The sequence below is a fragment of the Haliotis asinina genome, chromosome 4, assembly GCF_037392515.1.
Source record: "Haliotis asinina isolate JCU_RB_2024 chromosome 4, JCU_Hal_asi_v2, whole genome shotgun sequence".
NCBI classification, from domain to species: Eukaryota; Metazoa; Mollusca; class Gastropoda; order Lepetellida; family Haliotidae; genus Haliotis; species Haliotis asinina.
In genome coordinates this window covers 10,031,406-10,053,907 of record NC_090283.1, presented here as the reverse complement: position 1 = coordinate 10,053,907, position 22,502 = coordinate 10,031,406, and the positions used below count along the sequence as shown (strand labels likewise).

The 22,502-nt window shown below is 39.4% G+C and overlaps 2 protein-coding genes across 3 annotated transcripts in view; one reads left to right on the top strand and one right to left on the bottom strand.

Moving 5' to 3' along the window:
* The first annotated feature begins 4 nt into the window (after positions 1-4).
* LOC137281256 (eukaryotic translation initiation factor 4E type 2-like) lies at positions 5-10,074 on the top strand. The gene is made up of 9 exons (XM_067812403.1): positions 5-75; positions 483-546; positions 3,304-3,426; positions 4,526-4,630; positions 5,301-5,453; positions 7,153-7,289; positions 7,575-7,613; positions 9,070-9,920; positions 9,985-10,074. The coding sequence occupies exons 1-8, from the start codon at positions 56-58 to the stop codon at positions 9,074-9,076; spliced, it is 648 nt and encodes a 215-aa protein (XP_067668504.1). The 5' UTR covers positions 5-55; the 3' UTR covers positions 9,077-9,920; positions 9,985-10,074.
* Positions 10,075-13,828: 3,754 nt separating this feature from the next.
* The window catches only part of LOC137281255 (serine/threonine-protein kinase PAK 3-like), a 34,369-nt gene continuing 25,695 nt past the window's right edge, over positions 13,829-22,502 (bottom strand). For both annotated transcript variants that reach the window (XM_067812400.1, XM_067812401.1), the window contains exons 9-15: positions 21,852-22,038; positions 21,379-21,471; positions 21,015-21,114; positions 20,350-20,446; positions 19,739-19,838; positions 18,877-19,014; positions 13,829-18,316 (exon numbers count right to left, since the gene is read on the bottom strand). In XM_067812400.1, the coding sequence (XP_067668501.1) occupies positions 18,233-18,316; positions 18,877-19,014; positions 19,739-19,838; positions 20,350-20,446; positions 21,015-21,114; positions 21,379-21,471; positions 21,852-22,038 (799 nt within the window). In that variant the 3' untranslated portion in view covers positions 13,829-18,232. The remainder of the gene's footprint in view (positions 18,317-18,876; positions 19,015-19,738; positions 19,839-20,349; positions 20,447-21,014; positions 21,115-21,378; positions 21,472-21,851; positions 22,039-22,502) is intronic.

The following is a 22,502-nucleotide window of genomic DNA, read 5'->3' as shown; positions in this document are numbered from 1 at the left end:
AAAACATTTTAAGAAACCACCCCTACGCACGAAATATTCCAATTTTACGAAGAAAATGAACAACAAATTTGATGCGTAAGCTTGTTTTGTGATCATTCACAATTTGCCAGCATCGCAGTCAGTCGCTACGTAGCACAGGAACGAATATGATGAGTCCAGGCTACGTGTACATACATTTTCATTAATATACACTCCGCCAGTCTGTCTGGATGAGCTTGATGTAGATTCATCACACCTAACCGCACTGAACATATGATCACTGAATGTTGATATTTGATTTTGCACAACCATGTTACTTATTGTCGGTTCGGGAAGCATAAAAGAAATTGATTAAAACACAAGACCATAAAATGTTGACTGCAAGTATTCATTTGGACCTTCATTTGTATTTTGTAAACATTCATTTCTAAATATTTGATCGATGAGGCTGATGGTATATATTATGTATATATGTACATAAAGCTGGTGTTTTGTTTTTCAAGATTAAAAGTTGCGGATGACAGTGGAGAGGAAGACAACTCAGATTCACCACCTCGGCCACCACCAGTATGTATTTGGTTTCCCAGTGCTTTGATAGTCTCAAATTTGGAATGGCATCTGAACTGAAATACTGAAAATGTTGAGTCATGCTGTTGAAGACATGGATTATTCCAGAATACTTGAGAATTATGTGAAGATCCCAGCATTACCAGCCAGTTTGGGGAAGATATTTAACCAGTTACAATTCAATTTTGCCTAAACCAGTTTAAAGGGGCACTGATGCGGAGCGAATAATACTTCTCGCCAACGGTCTAATTACGAAAGCAGACCACAAATTGGCCAGCGCCCACTCCTTCGACCGTGACGGACAAAGGAACTGGGCTCCTGTCCATATTAGCAAAATTTCTTCACTTAAACAGTCAGGAGGCCGGATGCCCATCACATGCCATTTGTTTAAAAATATCCATGGTATTCCTTGTCTGATCGTAACCATATATCCCAGCAGTGTAGTTCTTTTCGGATGCTTGGATGGTATACTTACTGATCCAATTTGATCCTATTTCTGTGTTTTTAACCTCGATATTTAATCATGTTACATGAAAATATGATGTCTACAGGCACGTAGCAAGCCATTTGTTTCAGTACGGAAGATTGCAAAGCTTTATATTTAGGTAGTTTTGAGTGTTGGTTGAGCTGTGATAGCAAATAGCATACGTAAATTTTGGTAGCTATGGTAGCTACAATGGTTTATTATTTATGATAATAAAACACACAGTTGATTTATTTGAATTTGTAAACAAAAAAACGATGACCTTGGCTTTGGTAGAGAAATCTGAAAATTGTCTTACGTAAAAAAAAACTTATTTCACTTATTTACCAAAGTACACAAAATTGCCTGTGTGTATTCCTTATGTAACGAAATTCCGTTGGTATCCTCAAAACAGTTTCGGCCCATAAGTGTTTTCAGGCTGCATGCGACACAGAGAGTACATCTTCCTTGCTGTAACTCGCGTTTGATGGTGTAAACCTACACGTGTTATTTGTCATCATTCTCTTGATGGTCAATTCATGAATTTATAACAGGTATAATTAGTAGCAATACCACTTCGGTTACTCAACAAAGGTTCCCATTTGGCATTTCTCCTGTCTGGAGTAAATACTCAACATTATAAATTAAGGTCTGTAATGGCAAATGTATTGTATGTTATGTAATATGTGCATGTAAGTGATGCAAGAGGGTTTATCAGCTGAGTTACAAAAACAAACATCGATCAAAGGATTAACCGATAACACACTGATTGGTTAATTACTTTTATCATCTAGCGGATTTGTCAAAAGGCAGTGTGTGTAGATGACTGCACCCTGTCGTAAAGTGTGAGTGCAAAAACAACATCCTCCCTTCAAAGAATTAACCACGCTTGCGTTGATTGATTGATTGCTCAATATTGGTGAACTAAATTACTTCGAATAGTTGACATCATACAATTAGTTGCCAGGTGTGCTATCTTGGGAGACCAATGAGAGGTTTATCTAGTTTTCACCAACGAAAGACGTGAAACGATGTGTTACTTTTTCGCAAAGGAGACAGTTGTAAGACACGCGACACAGAGCAGGATTATTTACCAGCTGCAGATGAATGGAATACGATTTCTTTTACGTGGATATTGATGGATACATTCCTGAACAAGGTAGTAGCCTGACATTGTTGCTATAAAATTAGTCTGTTTTACATTCATTATTTGCATTTTGTTTTAATTTATTTGTTGTAGCATTCAGCAGAATCTGTATGACAGAAAACACACACTAGATCGCGTATGTGTGTGAAATAGGATCCACATTGGCAATCTATACAATGTATAAATGTTGCTGTTATGTTAGAAATTTACGATGAGTATAAGCAAATCGTGTGTTCTTTTATTAATTTTCAGAATCATACAAATATGACAATAAACTAATTAGGGTTATGAGACAAAATATAGAGACGTACATTGGCTTCGTTATTTTTCCGTCCTAATAGTTTTTTACCATTTCTACTACTGGCAGATGATTAACCTTCAAAGTGTTTCATTTGTTTTCATAATACATTTGTAATGAAGTACAAATGACTTCACCTCAGTTGATCTGTCTATAATTAAACTATCAATTGCGCTTACGGACTGCGCAGCAGAGTTCACGAACCAGTCACGAATTCTGGGATATCATCCGGGTACTCATGGGAGAAAAACAATCACAAAAGTTTACACCAGTCCACGGAAATTGCTCCGCATCAGTGCCCCTTTAAGACATTGTGAAACCAGTAAAACTGAGTACCTATTTGTTATGTTTTTCTTCACAATGCTAGGAATAAAATTGACAATTGGCATCTGAAATGTGGAGATAAAACCTAATCAGAAATCAAAATAGTCCATACTATCATTTAGAAAGCTAAGAAACAGATCCTCATTCAGCTTCTGTGTTATGGCATTATGTTATTATACAAAAGACCAGTAAGTCTACTGTGCTTCTATTAGACGATATCCTGTAGGTTTGTTTTCTCAAAAGAAGGACTGCTGACTGAGGTTAGTTTTGATTAAAGAAGGCCTGTTGACAGAGGTTTGGGAAAGAAATTCACCGTATCCCCCCATAGTCAAATCATCACCTGAATGTACATTACTCATCTTATAACAGTGAGTTTTAACATGTTTCTTTAGCTGTATCTTAACATACTAAAAGACGTGTCCAACTTCTGTTATATGCTAAATACGCCATTCAAAGAAATATTTGCTCATTGTTAAAATTTACGTGGGATATTGGCAGAATTCTTACCAAGGTTTGTTTTCTCAGAAACCAGGTCCTGGTGAACACCCTCTGCAATACAACTACTCATTCTGGTTCTCCCGGAGAACGCCTGGCAAACAGACAACAAGTTATGATCAGAATCTCAAGTTGGTGGCATCATTTGCATCTGTAAGTAGTTGACATCATAAACTAATGGGATTCTGGACTGGGATGTTTGTCCATCTGAGGTTTACACTGAGCAGTGACTTGTGGAATTTGTCAGACTTAATGATATGTTTTATTGTGTATTTTGGGGCCCCATTGATCACTGGACCAAATTTATGAGCCACTGTCATGTTGCTGCGCATGGCGCTAAAAATAACAAAATAGTAGTCTGAAATACTGCAACTGTTAAATGCTACAATACCACTCGACCCGTGAAGGTCCCGGGGTAGAATAGGCCTTCAGCAACCCATGCTTGCCATAAAAGGCGACTATGCTTGTCGTAAGAGGCGACTAACGGGATTGAGTGGTCAGGCTCGCTGACTTGGTTGACACATGTCATCGGTTCCCAATTGCGCAGATCGATGCTCATGATGTTGATCACTGGATTGTCTGGTCCAGACTCGATTATTTACAGACCGCCGCCATATAGCTGTAATATTGCTGAGTGCGGCGTAAAACTAAACTCACTCACTCACTCACTACAATACCACTCATTGCTAGTGAATTACACAATGCTTGTTACATGTTATGTTTACTTATACTCATTTAGTTTGTCACCTTGGATGGTGGGGAAGCAAGTGGGTAAAGTGATCATTTGTCCCATCAAGATCATGGTTTGATTCTCTGTTACTGTGTTAGGGTTGCAAGGATTCAGTTCAATTCATTGAGAATCAAATCTGACAACTTAGTTTCAATTTTCGATAACCAGTATCACAGTATCACTATTTTGATTCTATTTAAATTATTTCCACACAGCCAACTTAAATGTGATTCCAACTTCAGCAGTTTCTAGTCCAAATAAGTTGAAACATTAGGGGCTAATTGTCAGTTGGGGATTTTTGTTAGTAGATATTGCCAAGCTGACGAGTGATTTCATGCTTAAAAAAACAACTCTTAGGGTTAAATAAAATCTGATGTTTTTACTTGTTTGAAGAATCGAATTGAAAATGATCGATTCGACTGTCCATTATCTAAAATCGAATGGATTCGAGGTCTGGGGAAATCGTTTCAGCCTTACGACATGGGTACAATGTGTACAGGTATATGTGTTGGTGGGTTGCAGGTGGAGCAGTTCTGGATGTACTACAGTCATCTAGTCCGACCGGGAGATCTGTCAGGTCACAGTGACTATCACTTATTTAAAGATGGAATCCGGCCAATGTGGGAGGTAATTTAAAAACCAGGGCCTGTTTGCACAAAACGACATTACGAAGATGATGACCAAAACTCCCAGTACACATAGGCCTAAGACACTTGTTGTGTTAAGATTGCTTTGTGCATTGTGCATTTTGAGTTCAACTGATCTTGTTCACCTGTGCAGCTCATGCTTGGTGTATAGGGTGAGGTGGGGTGAAAATGGGTTTAATGTTGCACTTAAGAATATTTTGCTCATATGACGATGTGCATTTATGTGTATGTATGGCTGCTTGTACTGGCCCAGACTAATGCTGGTTATGTTAGTGCTAGCTCAGTGAGATACTGTGTCGTCGTTAAGCATGAATACCCCACTCAGAAACGTGATTATACTGACTCCAAGCCGACCAGTTCTTGTTGCACCCATTAATGCAGAGTGCTGGACAGGGACCAGACTTATGATATGAGGAGACCAGGGATGGTCTCCGCTCTCCAGGTGGACACACTAACCACTACACCGCAGAGACTCGCTGTATGAGTCATTGGTGGTCAGACAGAGATGTGGCTGATTCACATTGATGTTTTTTGTTTCTAATCCAATTATTTGATTAATGTGGTAAACAACAGACAATGTTGTGGTATATTATAATGATGTTGACAGTATTGGTGTAAGGGATAGTAGATTCTCACTGTTGCTACTTCAGGACAGCGCCAACAAGTCTGGAGGCAAGTGGATCATCCGTCTGAAGAAAGGATTGGCATCTCGGTGCTGGGAGAACCTGGTGCTGGCCATGCTGGGGGAACAGTTCATGGTAGGGGAGGAGATTTGTGGTGCCGTCGTCTCCATCAGATACCAGGTACCTGGAAACCCATTTGAATGATCCCCAGGGAGTTGAATAGGGTAAAAGAGTGCAAAAAAAGGCCAGGGCCCCGTTCCTGAAAGCAATTGTATCGTTACGACTGTCATAAGTCTGTTAAAGTATGAGATCATTGTAGTGATACGGTTGCTTTGAGGACTGGGACCCAGCTAACTGGAAACAACTACAACATCAGAGAGAACATTTGTCTTCAGTAAGCAATGCTTATGATAAGGGCTGACTAATGGGATTGGCTGTACATACTCTCTGAGTGCTTGTTGCATATCAGTATGTCCCCACTGATTAGGGTGATGTACATGATGTTAATCACTGAATTGTCTGGTCCAGACTCAGTTTTTTATCTATATAGCAGTCCCTCCTGGATTCAGTGATTCCGCAGTTGCAGAATAAATCTCGGAATTTACCTTTCCATGCAGAAAAATGTCTGGTCCGTGGAAAACGCATTTTCTTGCAGAATCTGTGCAGAATTTGACACTTTTCTGCCATGGAATTTGCTTATTTTAAAAATTGAGTGAAAACGAGCTGACAGCCGAAATGAAAAGTAGAGATCATGTCAAAAGTAGGATCGGTTACACATAAAGCAAACTGACATATTTACTGTCACAACATTTTCAAAATAATCATGATTAAAGATATTTTATTGATAAAGCAAGTTTTAGGCATCTTTCAAATAATATTAAGTGACCTTGAGACTGCAATTACGTTCTCAAAATCGATCATTTTGAAAATTGAAATTTTTGCAGATTTAGTTTAAATATGAAATTGTTATTTGCATGAAACACGAAGTTGTTGGTCTTTCAACTAAGTAACAAATGAGAGGAGTGAAATAACTTTCAGCGAGTGTTTAATTCTCAAACACAGAAAAAGGTGTGGGTGCTTACTCAAGATGTGATGTGTACTGTCGACGTAACATTATATCTGTGTTTGAGAATGAACTATGAAGGTCTGTATAATGTTTTTGTTGTTTTTCCTAAATGTTTTAACCGCAGAATGTTTTGTAGAATATTGAAAAATAGGGTGCAGTATTTGCTTAAATTTGCCGTGGAATTCATAAAAAATTGCCACGGAATCCAGGAGGGACTGATATAGCTTGAATATTGCTGTGTGCAGCATTAACGACAAAGGCTATCCAACTTCCAAGGGAACAGTACAAACGCTACACTGTGTTGGGTCTGCTCAGTAAGTTATATTTGTAAGATCGTGTATCATACAAACCACGAAATTAGGCTGGAAACATGACTTGTGTCCATAGTTTGTATGTTAGCTTTTGATATTCGGACATGTATCCATCTTTGTGCCTGCTTTCTTGAAAAGTATTCCAGCATCAGATTTGTTGTAAATGTGTGCCTTGCTGGACCCAGGTTCTAAACATGTGGAACATGTTGCGTATAATCCTATTGTGACTTTCAAATATGTTACAGATTATAATCCTATTGTGACTTTCAAATATGTTACAGATTTAGACTTTCATACCTAGGTGTTGATCACATTGAGACCTTCATATGAAGAATATTTGTGTTATATTTAAGATACCTGGTAAGCCCGCAGCTGCAGAGTAATGTTGAATTACCAATTGAGTTCATTGCAATGTGGAGGCTGCTTTGTTTACATGCATCGCTGTAGAGTTACTGATGTGTAAATACAGTGTAATTTCCAATGCATGTTGTGGTCTTGTCAGGAGGACATCCTTGCCTTGTGGAACCGGACAGCCTATGACCAAGTGACTACCTCCAGAATCCGAGACACGCTGAAACGAGTCCTCAACCTTCCACCCAACACAATCATGGAGTACAAGACGCACACAGACAGCATCAAGTAAGGAAAAGTTCTCAGGCTGCTTGAGAAGAAAACCCACATGTTTTACAAGCTAATGGGGACAGTGGTTCAGTTCAGTTGGAAAGTAGTTTTTTTGAAATTGCCATATTCTTTGGGGAATCTTATGAATGCATTCATTATATATTTAAACTGCTATCAAGCGCCTATTAAATATTCTGTTCTTGTAAACCGGTAAAGTATATATCTACAATTTACATATCGATAGTGGTGTTGTTGATGATGATGATGATGATGATGATGATGATGATGTTTCCATTCTTTCAGGGATAACTCAAGTTTCCGCAACACTGATGTCTTCATGAGGTGAGAGTTCCTTGATGAAACAGTCATTACATGATAGAATTGATAATTTGTTACTGCTGGCTTGTAAGTGGTGCCTAGTTCTACTCACAGGCAAACTGTAGCGCAAGTGGGGTTGTGCAGCGTAGAGAATATGACCAGTCTTCATATATGCGAGCGAAGCGAGCAAAGGTTGGCAACACACTTCCCTCGCTTCGGTTCAAAAAGTATTTTTCTTGTCAAAATAAAATATCGCCACCATCAAAGGTACACTCCCATTTCCTCACTAGGTTGTGCTCTTCGATTTCCAACCCCATGTTTAATAATTACTCACGTGAAATATGTTTTATTCAACATTTTAAGCGCCACTCGTGGTATTCAGTTCGTTCTTCGCCTCCATTACCCCTGCCAGCTTCCGGCTCAACGGAGTGAAGGAACAAGAATAAGCAGAAATTATTAAGATATACCATATTGCCTAATTTTATCATGATTCTGTTGGAATGTATTTGTCTCAAGTGTCGGCGTTGTTGTTAGATCTTTTGTAACATTTATTCTACAATAAACACACTTCTGGCGTAGTAGGCGTACGAAGCATGGGAGGTAACTCTTTATGTATTCCATACGGAATAATAACTTGTTCCTTCACTGCTTTGAACCGGAAGCTGGCAGGGGTAATGGAGGCGAAGAACGGTCTGATGTACCAGGAGTGGCGCTTAAAATGTTGAATAAAACATACTTCACGTGAGTAATTGTTAAATGTGGAGTTGGAAGTCTGAGATCACAAGCTAGTGAGGAATTTGGAGTATACCTTTGATGGTGGCGATATTTTATTTTGACAAGAAAAATACTTTTTGAACCGAAGCGAGGGAAGTGTGTTGCCAACCTTTGCTCGCTTCGCTCGCATATATGAAGACTGGTCATATTCTCTACGCTGCGCAACCCCACTTGCGCTACAGCTTGCCTGTGTTCTACTGTTCACTTAACGTGGGGAGTGGTGACGGGGTAGATCTTGCTTGGTTGGATGACCCTTAATATTACATCCTTGTCAGGTAGATCCCTTATTGCTGCTTATTTGTTGACTTGGGAGCACTTAAGTATGAATCACTGTCTTGATAATATTATCCAGATGATGATAAAAAGTCTGCCATTTTGGTACTCAACATATACCAAAATCCTTCATTAAATGTTTCTGTCAAATTTATCTATGACATCGTGAGGGTGACGAATGGATCAGGTTGTTGGGTTAGGGTGGACTTGGTTGATTGTTTGTCTCGTTAACCTGGGGTTGTGGACAGTTGCAGATAATGTCAATCATGACATTGTCTGGTCCATTGTGGTGTGTGGTGATAACCTTAACCAGTTTTGTTTGAGATTGTTCTTTATTAAAGTTTAAGGTCAATAATAAAGTTTGTAGTCTTTTGTCTGTCTGTCCAGTGTTCATAGGTAAGGCTAACTTTGAACTGTAATGTTTTTGTTTCAGGTTTTAACAAAGGCAAGATGACAAGTACATAAAACAGGTGGAAATTCAGGTGTGGGTTAGAGATACTCTAGTCGTTTTAAATGCATTCGTTGAAAGGGAATGTGTAAGAATCTGAAGTGTCAGGACTCTTGAATGTCTCAACAGTGTGAGAATGTGATTGTGCTGGTGAAATTCTTTTATGTGAAACTGTTACAAATCCACGTGAACATTGTACTTTAATGTAAATGTGCCATGTGTTGACATCATTTCATGTATGTTTTCCAATACATGTAATAGGTTAAAATGAAAATGTTTTAACTGTTAGGGGTTTTAGCTATTAAATGCAAGTACATTGAATTTTATTGATATGTGCATTCAAACTTTCTTTACTCTGAAAATGTTATGCAACAGTCAGGAGATAGTCATCATCCACTGGCCAATTTCCTGGTGTTATTGAGTATTTGATGCACAGGAATTCATTTGAAACTGGTTGCGTCAGTTGGCGATTTCCAGTGCAATATTCCTGTGGGTTAGGTATCTTTTTAACAAATTAATGTGACTTGGAGGACATTTATAGTTTTTTTTATAATCAAAATTTGAGTTTTGTGGAGAAAAATTATTACTATGCATTGTGCTTGTCACCTTGTGATTATTTATTTGATATAGTGTCTCTAGATATGAGGGCATGTGTTAGCTGAATAGATTGACTAGTTAGTTTAAGGTGGCAACTAAGTACAGTTCTTAATTTTCTAGAAAACGTGAAAAACTCTGCCTCACTAAATAGCATATGTAAACCATTCTTATAAACCTAATTCTGATCACTGCCTTTAATGGTCATTATCCTTTCTACTTGCACCAATACCCGGTAAGAGGTTTTACTCCCAATGTAAAACCTGGGAATAGGTTTAACTAGATTTAAGTAAAACCTATTCCCAGGTTTTACTAGGAGTAAACCCTCGTCCCGAAAGTACCGGTTTGGAGCGATCAGCCACCGAAATCTGCATTCACAGGAAAGGAAAAACAAAAACTCTGACAACAGTGTTTTAATTGAAATTGAACGTCATTGTAACACTTCCGTGAGCGACAGTTTGTGTTGTACCGGAATCTCCCTCTGAAGTAGGAACCGACACTGTCGCAGACGTCTGAGTTTTCTTTGGAGCTGAACATGAGAGAACATCTGACGCCATTGCTTGTTGTTGATCACTGGTTCTCTTGTAAACCCTCACTGCCTCGCTTTTGTGACCTACAATAAAAGAATTCATCTTGATAAGTCATTTCAAATTGTACATAACCGTTTGAAAAGCAATTTATATGATATTGTAATCGCTTTGCTTGGGGCCATCATTGGGATTCGAACCCGGATCTTGGCATGTTAACCATAACACATGTTGACATCACAAGTTCTAGCATTTAAAATCGCCAAATTGCAATTTGGCCCAGTCACTTCAAGTTTCATTCGTGTTTTGCAGATATTCATTGAGTTACATACCAGTTTGTTCACAAATCTGTTGCTCGCTTATGTTTGCCTCGTAGAGACGGGTAGCAGCAGTGCATCTGAGCGAGTGGTTCGTTTTCCTTCCTTCAATTCCGGCTTCAGCACATATTCTCTTCACCGTTGTCTGGATTGTGTTGTGGCCCATGGGCGACTCTAGGTACCATTTTCCATCCTTAGGTTTCTTCATCGGGGTGAAGTAAAACGCATTTGCTCGAGTTGAAGATGGTAGGCTGGAAAGTTAAATTGTGTTGACATAGAATCAATTAAGTATGAAATGTTTGCATTTGTCATTTATATGCCCCTAAACCAATGCGTGCAATCATCATCAGGGAGTAAAATTATAAGACAATTTACATGCAGTATGGGTCAAGTCACCCGCATGATGTGATTAAATGAGTGGTATATCTAAAGAATGTATAACATGTATCAGAAATGTATCAGAAAACATCTAATACATACCAAAGTGACTTGTACTTCATGAAAAGGCGCACATAACATCGTTCCGGGTTCTTGGTATTTTCATACGCTCGCACCTTTTTCTTCTGCAGTTTCCTGTCTTTCACTCCCCCGGCATTTGTCTTAGAGACGTCTTCCACATACTGCAGGTACCTGCGGCCGTTCTGGTCTGTATGTGGGCCTGTAATCTGAGGTTGTTGGTGTAGTCTTAAACTCCGATGTTCCTTTCCACCTCTCAAGGCGAAGTTAAGTCCTGGAAAATAAAATTCCGTACACAATTATATAATGTTTATCTATTTTGGTCTTAACACGGGATTCAAAATATCCATCCAAACTTTGTTTGGTTTGGTTTGCCTCAAAGTGAAGTCGGGCATTTTGTTCCAGTTAATCACATTTATTTTCGATGTGAAGGTTTGATTGTAAATGCCAAAATTGCTAATATCCGACTTTTCGACAGGGAAATCAAATGCAAAATGCAACTCACCAGTTAAGTAGAGGACTGTGTCCAGGAGTTTTTGCGGCGTGCCTTCTCCAAGAGCCCCCTTCTCCCACAGAGTGTTCTCCTCGTCTCGAGTTATCACCTCTGTAGGTTTTCTCACGTCTGCTCCAAGACCAGCTGTGGACCTCTCACGCATGCATGCGTCCAGTGCCTGTCTGCTGTCCTGGAACTCTTCGCCTTCCATCAGATTGTAAGGAGATTTGTTAGCTTTCAAGTGTGACGCTATTGCCGTGAATAGCCCATACACAGTAACAGCTGGGTAGCAAGTCCCGTCCACTTTCCTCGCCTCGAATAGGAAATACTTTAGGGCTGTATTTATATCTTTAGCAGTCATATCCAGCAAGTCTTCAGTCAAGACGGACGACGACAGCGCGATGTTTGCATCCATTGACCTCGTCCGACGCTCTTCTTGCCATCGCCTGAATACTCCTTTCGCCCAATCATTTTTGTACCTTGTCGTTCTTGGAACACATCGAGATAATTTCCTTTCAATATCTTCCTCAGTCAAAGGTGCCGCGAAACGGAACAGAAAATCATCATCATCATCATCATCATCAGCAGCAGCAGCAGCAGCAGCAGCAGCAGCAGCAGCATTGTCATCATCTTTCTTAAACTGCGACTGTGTTAAAAACATTTCGTCTTCGCTCTGGTTTGCCATGGTTAGCAATGAGCGGATTCAAGTAACCACGTGGTATATAACTGACTCACTCACAAAAAACACGTGCACTGCGTGAAAATCCCGTGCGTTTTCTAACTTGTGCATTAGAGTTGCGACATTGCTGTCATTCCGAATGTTCGCGGTATAGTGAGGTCCTAATTCCTTATAACGCAATATTTAAAATGACGGTTTATAAGCAAGAGAAAAAACTTCTCCTCAGTTTTGGTAGAGAATGTAAACCTTCGGGGGTCGGGATTTCCCTACCCCTCAGGTTTACATTCTCTACCAAAACTTCGGAGGCGTTTTTTCTCCTATACATAACACTAGGAGTGTACCATATTTCTTCACATGTGAAGTATTATTATGAAAGAATCATGCTGTGTCTTGAGTAGTATGTGCAACAAAATAATGTTACATAGATCACAACTTAAGAACTTGGGCACAAATGATCAGGTTACCATGGTTTTGGTACCTCCTTTTCTGTCTGTGGCACTCCTGATATGAATGCATGATTTTATTTGGACTTTTTATACAACAGAATTTGTTTTACAGATTGGAGATGTGAAAATGGCAAGTTTGAAAGTGATGATAGTTTAGGTTTAGAAAAAACATCTGATGTCATCAATTTTCTTTATATAAGAATTCATCCTGTTCTCTCACTTACTGTACATGACCTTATATACAAATGAGATCGGGTGAATTCTTATTTGTCACTGTTGTGTATATTTTTGAAAAAGTGTACAGATGTAATAAAAAGTCTTAAGTCAGTGTTATGTCTGTTTTGAGCATTGTATCCCATTGTGTATATTGATGGTCATGCTATCGATCACTGGAATGTTGATTGATCACAGACTGCTTCATTAGCTTGAATACTGATGTGTGTGGCATAAAATTAAACTCCGTGGTTCACTGCTGGTTGAAGAGGGGCTTGTGGTTAAAGTGTTCACATGTCGCGTTGATGAATTGAGCTTGATCGCCCACACGGTAACAATGTGTAAAATCCATTTCAGGTGTTGCTGGAATATTGCTAAAATATCCTCGATCACTCATACAGCACACAATATGTTTCCGTTAGAGTGGTCCCTCATATCAGAAAAACGATCAATGCTGTAAAACTAGATTCACCCATATGGTATATGTTGGCAGCATTGGTGTAACAAAGAGGTTAACTATCTCCTTTCATCACATGGAGTCTCACATGTAAGCTGTAAAGACGTGTCTTTATACTGCCATTGCAAATCACACCAAGATGATCTGATATGCTGCCTCAGTGGCCTTGCTATTTTAGTTATTGATATAGAACAGATTGCTTATTGATACCTTAATATTAATCAAATAAGAGCAAAAATGAACCCAAACAAACATCACTGGTGACATTTATGCAAATAATACATTTAGACATAACCTTGTGTATTGTGTCTGTAAATTAAAACTTTTACCAAATAATCTCTTTTGCTATGCTATAGCTTTTGATTTGATTCCCTGCTTTGACATTGCTTAAATAAACCATTCACAACTGAAATTCCAGAATAGTCTTCAAACAGCTGTAATTCTATTAGAATGAATCCCCTTATCAATGAAACATTTTTTAGCTGAAAATAAATTTCCCTGTTGCCATCCTACGTAACTGGTTCTTCTTCACTGGCTATTCAACAAGTGACAACAAAACATGTTGACATGACAAAGTTTAATGTACAGTTCAGCCCGTACATAATGTTAATGTAGCCTCCATGACCACTTTGTGCAATGTAAAACTCATTCATGTTGGAGTATACACCTATCTAGATGCTAGCAAATACTTGTACATGTTCTCAAATAAACCTGTAGCACCAATAACATACAAAGCATATAAAATGAAAGGCCTCGGTGATGTATAAGTGGCTGACTGCAAGCAAACAGAGGGGAGGCCTGTCCACAGACATTAGGCAAGCTTCTACATTGGAGGCAAAATGGAAACAGCATTCAATGGCATGGCAATCTTAATTCAGGGTCAAACCAGGTCTGTCTCTTTGCATTTTAAGGTAATTGTTTATGTGTGATTTTCTTTTTCTTCAACTTTAATAAAATCTCAATTCATTTAGAAAAAAAATTATTGAAAAAGTCCCTTTTCATATATACCATTAAAAATACTAGGGGATACTGGATTGACAAGATTGATAAAATGCATATGATATGAAGTCAAGGAGGAAACAGATGATGGGAGAGATATTAAGGGAAACTGACAAATTATTCCGTTCCTTAGTTTCATCTGTATGGATATTACCATATGGATTGGCATTGGCTAGTGGTATGCTCACAATTGGAATATCCCCTACTTTTTTTAATTGTATGCATCCGAAATATGTCTATAGTACGGCAATGATTTATAGTGGTAACATCACAAACATACATAGTTACAAGTTCCACGAGATTAATTCTGACAACATTGATCACAACCCAAACCTTTTCTTGTATTTACATATGACATTTCCAAAATGTTACATTGGTTCTCTGACGATGTAACTTGGTCCATTGAAGATGCCAGAACTGAAACAAAACATAGTGCCGAGTGGATGAAGCCAATTTATAGCGCTAATGGTAAACAGTCTTCAGAATTAACATGGATTTGGTAGTACTAGCAGTCGTGACAGACACTATAACATGAGATATCCACACTAATCTGAGATGGTAAGAAATATCTGACCTAACTTTAGTAATTTCTAACACCATGCTAATGATTTCCCACTCTGTTCTCTCTTATTTTTTTGTAAAAGGAAAATGATTTTATATGCAAAACCTCGATATGTTAGACCTGTAAAATGCAGGTGATCATTTAAAGTGTCATACCAAGAAAGTTTCTGGGCTGACATTCTTTCTCAACTCTCCACAAGGACCAGTTGTTTTTTTTGTAATATTATATATATTATATCATATATAATCACATTATTGTAACCACAGAAATGGGAAATTTGACAACTCTGAATTTTAGCATTTAAGTTTGTTAAGTTTACTCCATAGACAAATGAGAGCTTGCTTCTTTAGGCATAATTAATGCTTCTGCAGGGAAGTAGGCGCACTTGGGGAAAACTTTAGCCCAGTTTGTTTTTAATTTTCCTCCGTAATTCCTATTACCCCAGGTGTAATTCATTTCTGTGAATGCATTCCATTTTTTATTGTGAAGTTTGTTTACCAGCAGGTGCAAGATGAGAATACACACCTACCTAGTTAGTGATCAGTAGTCTTAAAATTGTCAGTGTGCAAGAATATGAACAAACCATGCTACAATGGTCGGAGTGCTGTTACCCTAAAGACTTATTTCAGTGACAACCAAATAACACTGCACGTGGGGCTACCAAGGCCTGCCTTGATATAAAGACAGTGAAACAGGATGCCACAGGCGCCATAAACAAAGGCTGATGTCATGATTTGGCTATGATCATAAAATGAAAGATGGCAATTTATACATAATGGTGTAAAAGAAACAATTTGATTACATTTAGTGATAGGCATCAACACTGTAACACACAAAGCTAGTGGTAGCACAAGCAGTTTAGAACAAAACAATCATGTAGACAGTTGTCTAGAAAACAATCATAGTTTTCACTTTGATTGGGTGAGTAATACCATTTCACACAGACTGAATTTTTTTCCATTGTAATGACTGGGAATAGGAAGGATGAGACGATAATATTTTCATAAATATTTTGAGTAGAATATATGTCAACACGATGAAAACAGCCATGCAGGAGATTCATTAATCAAAATTGCACCATAGCCTTCCTCACTGAGTGGTAGTGCAGACAGGGTAATGCATCTGTTGTTAATAAACCCACCAAGATCAGGCAAAATAATCAAAATACATGTATAAGGTTAAGCTCCATCTTATTTCAATAATATTATGACAAAAGAAAAAATGAAAAAAAAAAACAAACCCAAATCCCCAAAATACTTTTCCAATTTTAGTGTAGATTTGACATTAAACTTAGGTAAATTAGTCTGCCCATAAAAAAACATAAACCTGTTCCATCTGTTAACAAGTTTTATGACAATAGCATCTTCCTGGTGTGACATTTTCTAAACTGATCCTCATTCTGCTTGAAAGTCAACAACATGTCTCTCAACCTAAACAGAGCCTAGATGTTTACATAAACATGTATTTAGCTTTAGATGAAAGAATCTACTGCAAAGATGGGATTACACAGTACAATATCAACTTTCACAACACTGACTAAATGCATAGAATACATTCACGTAGCATTACAAGCCATAGCATTCCCTTAAATAAAGGACCCTAGCTCTTTCAGCAGCATATTTATCTGAACTAATCAGTTTTCTCAGAAGTAGTACTGAGACAAATACTACTATCCAGACAGCTTCTGTTCACAAACCTTGTTCTGTCGAATCTTGCAGGGAATTCTGACAAAGCTTCATGCTCATCATACTAGTCTGTAGTGAGACAATATTCCAATGACTTGACGGACTTAGGTATGATAAACACATCTTCCGAGAGCTAAGTAAACAGTTTGTGTATTATGTGGTGTGATCACTAATAGAGAGGAAAAATTACATCACACTCTTGAACAAATAGCCCGTTGATCTCTACCACACAAATGTCAAGGGTTGTAGATCTGGCTATGTGCTGCCAAATTCAGCATATTCCAGCTATGTCATGACAACCAGCCAAATTCAGGAAAGACAAACCAGTGGTGGATAGAATGAGCATGGACCATTGAGACCAGGTCATGATGACCTATCCAGTGATGAACGTGAGCAGTGATCAACACTGCCAGAAATCAGTTACCACAATGAGCCAGATCATGCTACGGAATCATGTCTTCAATCATACCCATCCTTAGCACTGTCCATCCAATACACATTCTATTGCCAAAGGACAAAATGGCTTCCACACAGGTCTGACCAGTCTAACCTGGCAGACACTACATACTTGTGTTAAGCTGAACATGTAAAGCTACTATAGACAAAGTCTGTAATGAGCTCACTGACTCTTCACTATAAGTTGAACATTGGGAAATTTGTACAATGACTCCAGACAAGATGCGCTCACACATTCATACGGACTGCCAAAAAAAATGGCCGACAAGCATACATTAATCATTCACACATTGCTTCTGAATAAAATCTCTCATTAACAATTTCAGCTGTTTCACTCAGAAGCTGTCTTGTAAACCCCTATCATGTTTTGAACAAGAGATGACCGACACTCCAATGACACTTCTTGTGTCATCTCAAAATATTCTACCACATGTACTGGTTGCTATGGATACTGTGGTTTCAATGAGTAAAGTTTTCAAGACAGAGGTTAATTATCAACACAGATGGTTTCAATAGATACTGATTTCAAGACAGAGGGTAGTTATTGATACTGATACATGTTGCTATGGATGCTGATGTCAAGTGTGTTGGTTGCCATAGAAACGGATCCCAAGACAGTATCATACTTTGTTGCAACCGGTAACAGAAAGGCCCTTTCTATCTGCTAAAGACTGATGTGATATGAGCCGTGTCTCAGCAAGCTGATGTCTTTGGTATGGTTTCCTCAGCAGAATCAAATGAATTTCTTGAGCATCAAGCAGATAAAAACAGAACAATATCAAGCAAAAATTGATTTGTAAACTTGAGAAACAAACATATGGGTGCAACTCTTTTTAAGAATTGAACACTTTCTGAAAAAGCATCAGTATTGCTCAAAAGCTCGTCTCATCTATTCCGAAAAACAAAAAAACCCCAAAACACATGAAACCTGAAGAAAAAAAAAAAAAAAAAAAAAAAAAATGGATTTCCATTCCTGAAGCACTTGCTCACAAGCCATTCACACATTCATTCTGCCACAGAATAACAGCCTGTTTACAGCACATTACATCAGTCATAACTGTCCGATTTCATCCCAGATCTAACCAGTCCTTTGAGCATTCACATGATCTACACATGATCATCACTTAAAACACAGCCATGCGAATATTCATCTGTGTAATGCTTCGGTTCAGTGTACAACAGAAGCCTCAAACTCGTTTTGTCATCGTTTATAGAAGACGTCGAAAGCAGCTTCCCTTTCGGATGAGAGGTCAAGGGAGACAACTCAGTGTCCCTTCTGTGCCTCCTTAGCGGCAAGGATGAGTGGGACTAGACTGGCTAAAGGCTTGGCTAGTCGCAGGAACGGATGCTGAAAGAGACATGACAGAGATTAACTAGTTGCAGTCAAATTTGCAATTAGCCGTTGATGTGTCCTGAAGATGTCTTGAATAATGTGTCACAAATCAATACCTGACGTTCACTGTTCACAACAGGACAAACATGGGCCTGTTCAAATGACTGGAAACTGTCATTTTTCAGCAGTGAGCAGGTGAGTATGGTTGCACACTGCTTTCAGCAGTATTCCAGCTGTGTCAAGACACAAGACACAAGAAATGCGCTTTGCATACAGATCTGGGGTATCAAACCCAGGCCCTCGGCTTAATGAGCTAACAATTTAACCAGTAACCCTGTTAACCAAAGGACCACATATTCCAGACATGGTGTTTTTGTCTAAACCACATTTGAGTGTGGAAGTTTAGTTTTACATTACTATATTACTGCAGTATCATGGTGGATGATATGCTCCACATATTGTACTCATGTGGGAAATCAAACCTTGGTCTTTGGTAATATGAGTGAACATTTTGAAAACCAGGCTACCCCACTACCCCTGCTTGCTTTGTTAAACAATGCCATTATTCCCAGTACCTTCAGTAGTTCTGAAGCTGATGCTCTCTTCTCCACATCCACCTCAAGACATTTGTCCAGAAAGTCCTGGAAGACTGGAGACAGTTTCTGCTTCTCCTTGATCTCTGGCTTGCCGTTTGTTGCAATCAGGTACAGGGCCTAATGATGGGAAAAAACAAGCTTATCATGAGCAAGACTAGTGAATGGTTTTACACTGCTATCAGATATATTCTAGCAAAATCCTGGCAGGCGATTCCTGTCATCTTTTACACTAAGCATCAGTTGCTGAGTGAGTGAGTGAGTGAGTGTATGTGTGAGTGAGTTTAGTTTAATGCTGCACTCAATAATATTCCAGCTATATGGCTGTAAATAATCAAGTATGGACCAGACAATCGAGTGACAAACAGCATGAGCATCGATGACATCAATTGGGCACCAACAACATGTGCCTACCTAGTCAGCGAGTCTGACCACTTGATCCCGTTAGTCGCCTCTTACGACCAGCATAGTTGCCTTTTATGGAAAGCATGGGTTGCTGAAGGTCTGTTCTACCCCGGGTAGACCTTCACGGGTCTCATGGACATGGATATTTAACAAACAAACCACAAATGGATTGTCATCTGAAGACCATGTGATTTTGGGTGAGTTATATCACAGCGACACCAGAAATGGACTTCACACACGTTGTACCTATGAGGGGAATGAAACTTGGGTCTTTGGCGTGACATGATTGCGAAGCTAAGGAACAGAATGAATGGATGAAGAATATGTAACAATGTACAATGGTCCACCACATCCCTACAAGGCAAATTCCATCATACAACTGAGTGCCCCAAGAGAACAGTATGTTTGACATCTTGTACCGGTTATGTAGTGTACCTACCCTGAGTGGGTTTTCATTCAGGTAGGGAGGTTCTCCCTCAATCATCTCAATAGCCATGATGCCCAAACTCCAGATGTCAACCTTAGGCCCGTACTGCTTCCTGAAATAAATGTACACTTCATGTGTGAAAATGACACCAAACCATCATGCACTCTGACAAGAAAATATACAAGCAGTTTGACAACTAATTTTAGGTACAGATCTCAATCTTTGAAATTCTGACACAGGAATAATTTCAATGAATATAGAATCCTGTCAGGGGGAATGATAGGGCAAGCATCAGTCTATCCATGCTGCAATGAAGTCCTACTTGATGCCATATACTCATGGCTAAGCAGATTAATGGAGCTAACTGTATTCCATACCGCTTAAAATACAGAGAAATAGTCTAGCCACATCAAAGTGGTTTGCACATATCCAAGTCTGACTATACAAGCCAATGGTAGACATCATAAGCAGCATCACAGCCACGTGCGTGGGCACCTGATCAGTTGTCTCCCCTTGCATGAGGGTGCATGATCCACATGTGGATGGGGGGAGATGGGGACAAGAAAGAAGTGCATGTTGAGAAGGCATATTGGTTAGTTATATTTCCATGATGAATTAAGTACCTGGTGACAACCTCAGGGGCCATCCAGTACGGGGTGCCCACCATTGTGGACCGCTTGCTTTGTTCTGGAGACAGCTGAGCACAAAAACCAAAGTCAGCTGAAATACAAACAATCTCACATATCACCAGGTTCCTTGGTTTTATAGAAACTTCACACAATTAATCATGAAAATATAGCCACAGAGCTCTGTAATCCATCTGAAACATCAAAAGTTCACAGTTTGACTGGAATTGTCTGCTCAAATTTTACATAGAACACAGTCAGGATCACTATAAAAACCGACTCCTATCCATAGCTATTCACCTCATATAATGACAACAGAAATGGGGAATAATGCTCGTCACCATTTTAGGCTGGGGTCTAATGTCTGATGTGAGGATATTTTGAAGACATCCTCGCTGGGATCAATACAGTTTCTGAGGCAGCATTACAATGCATCTAAATACTCAACAAGATGTGACCAGGGGACACTTGAGACCAAATTCGAAAGCCACCATTGTGTCCTTCAGTGTGGCCTTTGTCATGTTATCATAGAAGAGACTGGAACTGAACACGACCTCTCTGGTGTAAAGAAGTAACAACAGTTAATACTAGGCATGAGCAAATTCACTGCAGGTTCAACCCACACACTCAAGTGACTAGGAAACTAGGGAAGAGGTACGTACTGAGTTTGACACTGCCGTCCATGCCGAGGAGGATGTTGTCAGATTTGATGTCTCTGTGGATCACCTGATTCTCATGCAGGAACTCCAGGGCTTGTAGACACTAGGGAAAACATCAAGTAGACATTGCCATGTTAAAAGCGTAATGGGTAACTGACCTTCAGCACATCCTCAATCATTCAGAACTACTGTGAAAATTCTGGTTGACATTAAGAGATGCTGTGCTAAAAGAAGTATAATGTTTCTGATCTATGGTGTGACATGAATATGTAACTTCATGGTTTGTGTATCACTCCCGTTGGACATCAGGGAAGCAGTCAGTAATCCCAGTGACAGCCAATATACCTCCATCACTGTGACAACTCACCTCTCTGCAAACAGCAGCAATCTGCCCCTCGTCCATGCATGTTTCCGTCACGACGTCTGTCAGTGAACCTCCAGCTAAGAACTCCATAACAACCTGAAAAGTGTTACCTATAGTGAGTGGTGAGGGAGAAAGACATAAAAATGGCAACAACTGAGAAGCAAACATTAACAATATGTCAGAATGTCCCTGTGTTTGCTTGTTGGTCATGCCACACTCAACATTATTCTAGGAACTTGGCCGACCACCAAAAATGTCCAGCTAACAGACTTTCTTCCGTAACACCAAAGGATATTGCATTTTTCAGTCCATTCGATAATTAGGACATTTCATGTGTGCTTTCAAGCATTATGTTTCTTTTACGCACACAGGATTTTTGTTTAGAGCATACCACAAGTATTTCAAAACTCCATGAAATGGTCAGCTCCTTTGGGCAGAAGACTTGACTCTGTGAGTAGCAGTACAGACGTATTTACCCAGAGCTCCTCCCCGACGAGGTAGCTGTCGAGGTAGTTGACGATGTTGGGGTTCTGGTGCTCCCGCATCACTAGGATCTCATTGATGATCAGTTCCTTCTTGGGCTGCTGAGACAGGTTCATAGTCTTAATGGCCACCTCGCGCCCTGTTGCCACTTCAATGGCAATGTATACTGTGCCTGAAGCTCTGGAATTAACACAACAGAATTAATTGCAAGCTGACATGGTGAGTGAGTATGTGAGTGGGTGGGTGAGTGAATGGGTGGGTGGATGGGTAAAAAAAAGTGGCAAAAAGTGATGCTTATCTCCAATATACATAAGATGAGTGAGTGAGTGAGTGAAGTTTTATGCCGCACTCAGCAATATTCCAGCCATATGGCGGTGGTCTGTAAATAATTGAGTCTGGACCAGATAATCCAGTGACCAACAACATGAGCATCGATCTGTGCATCTGGCTGACATGTGTCAGCCAAGTTAGCGAGCCGATCCCGTTTGTCGCCTCCTACGACAAGCATAGTCGCCTTTTATGGCAAGCATGGATTGGTAAAGGCCTATTCTACCCCGGGACCTGCATGGGTCATGTGGTAATGACAAACAAAAGCTTGGCAAATTTAGGATTCAAATTTCTAGGTTCTTTACACACCTAAAAGC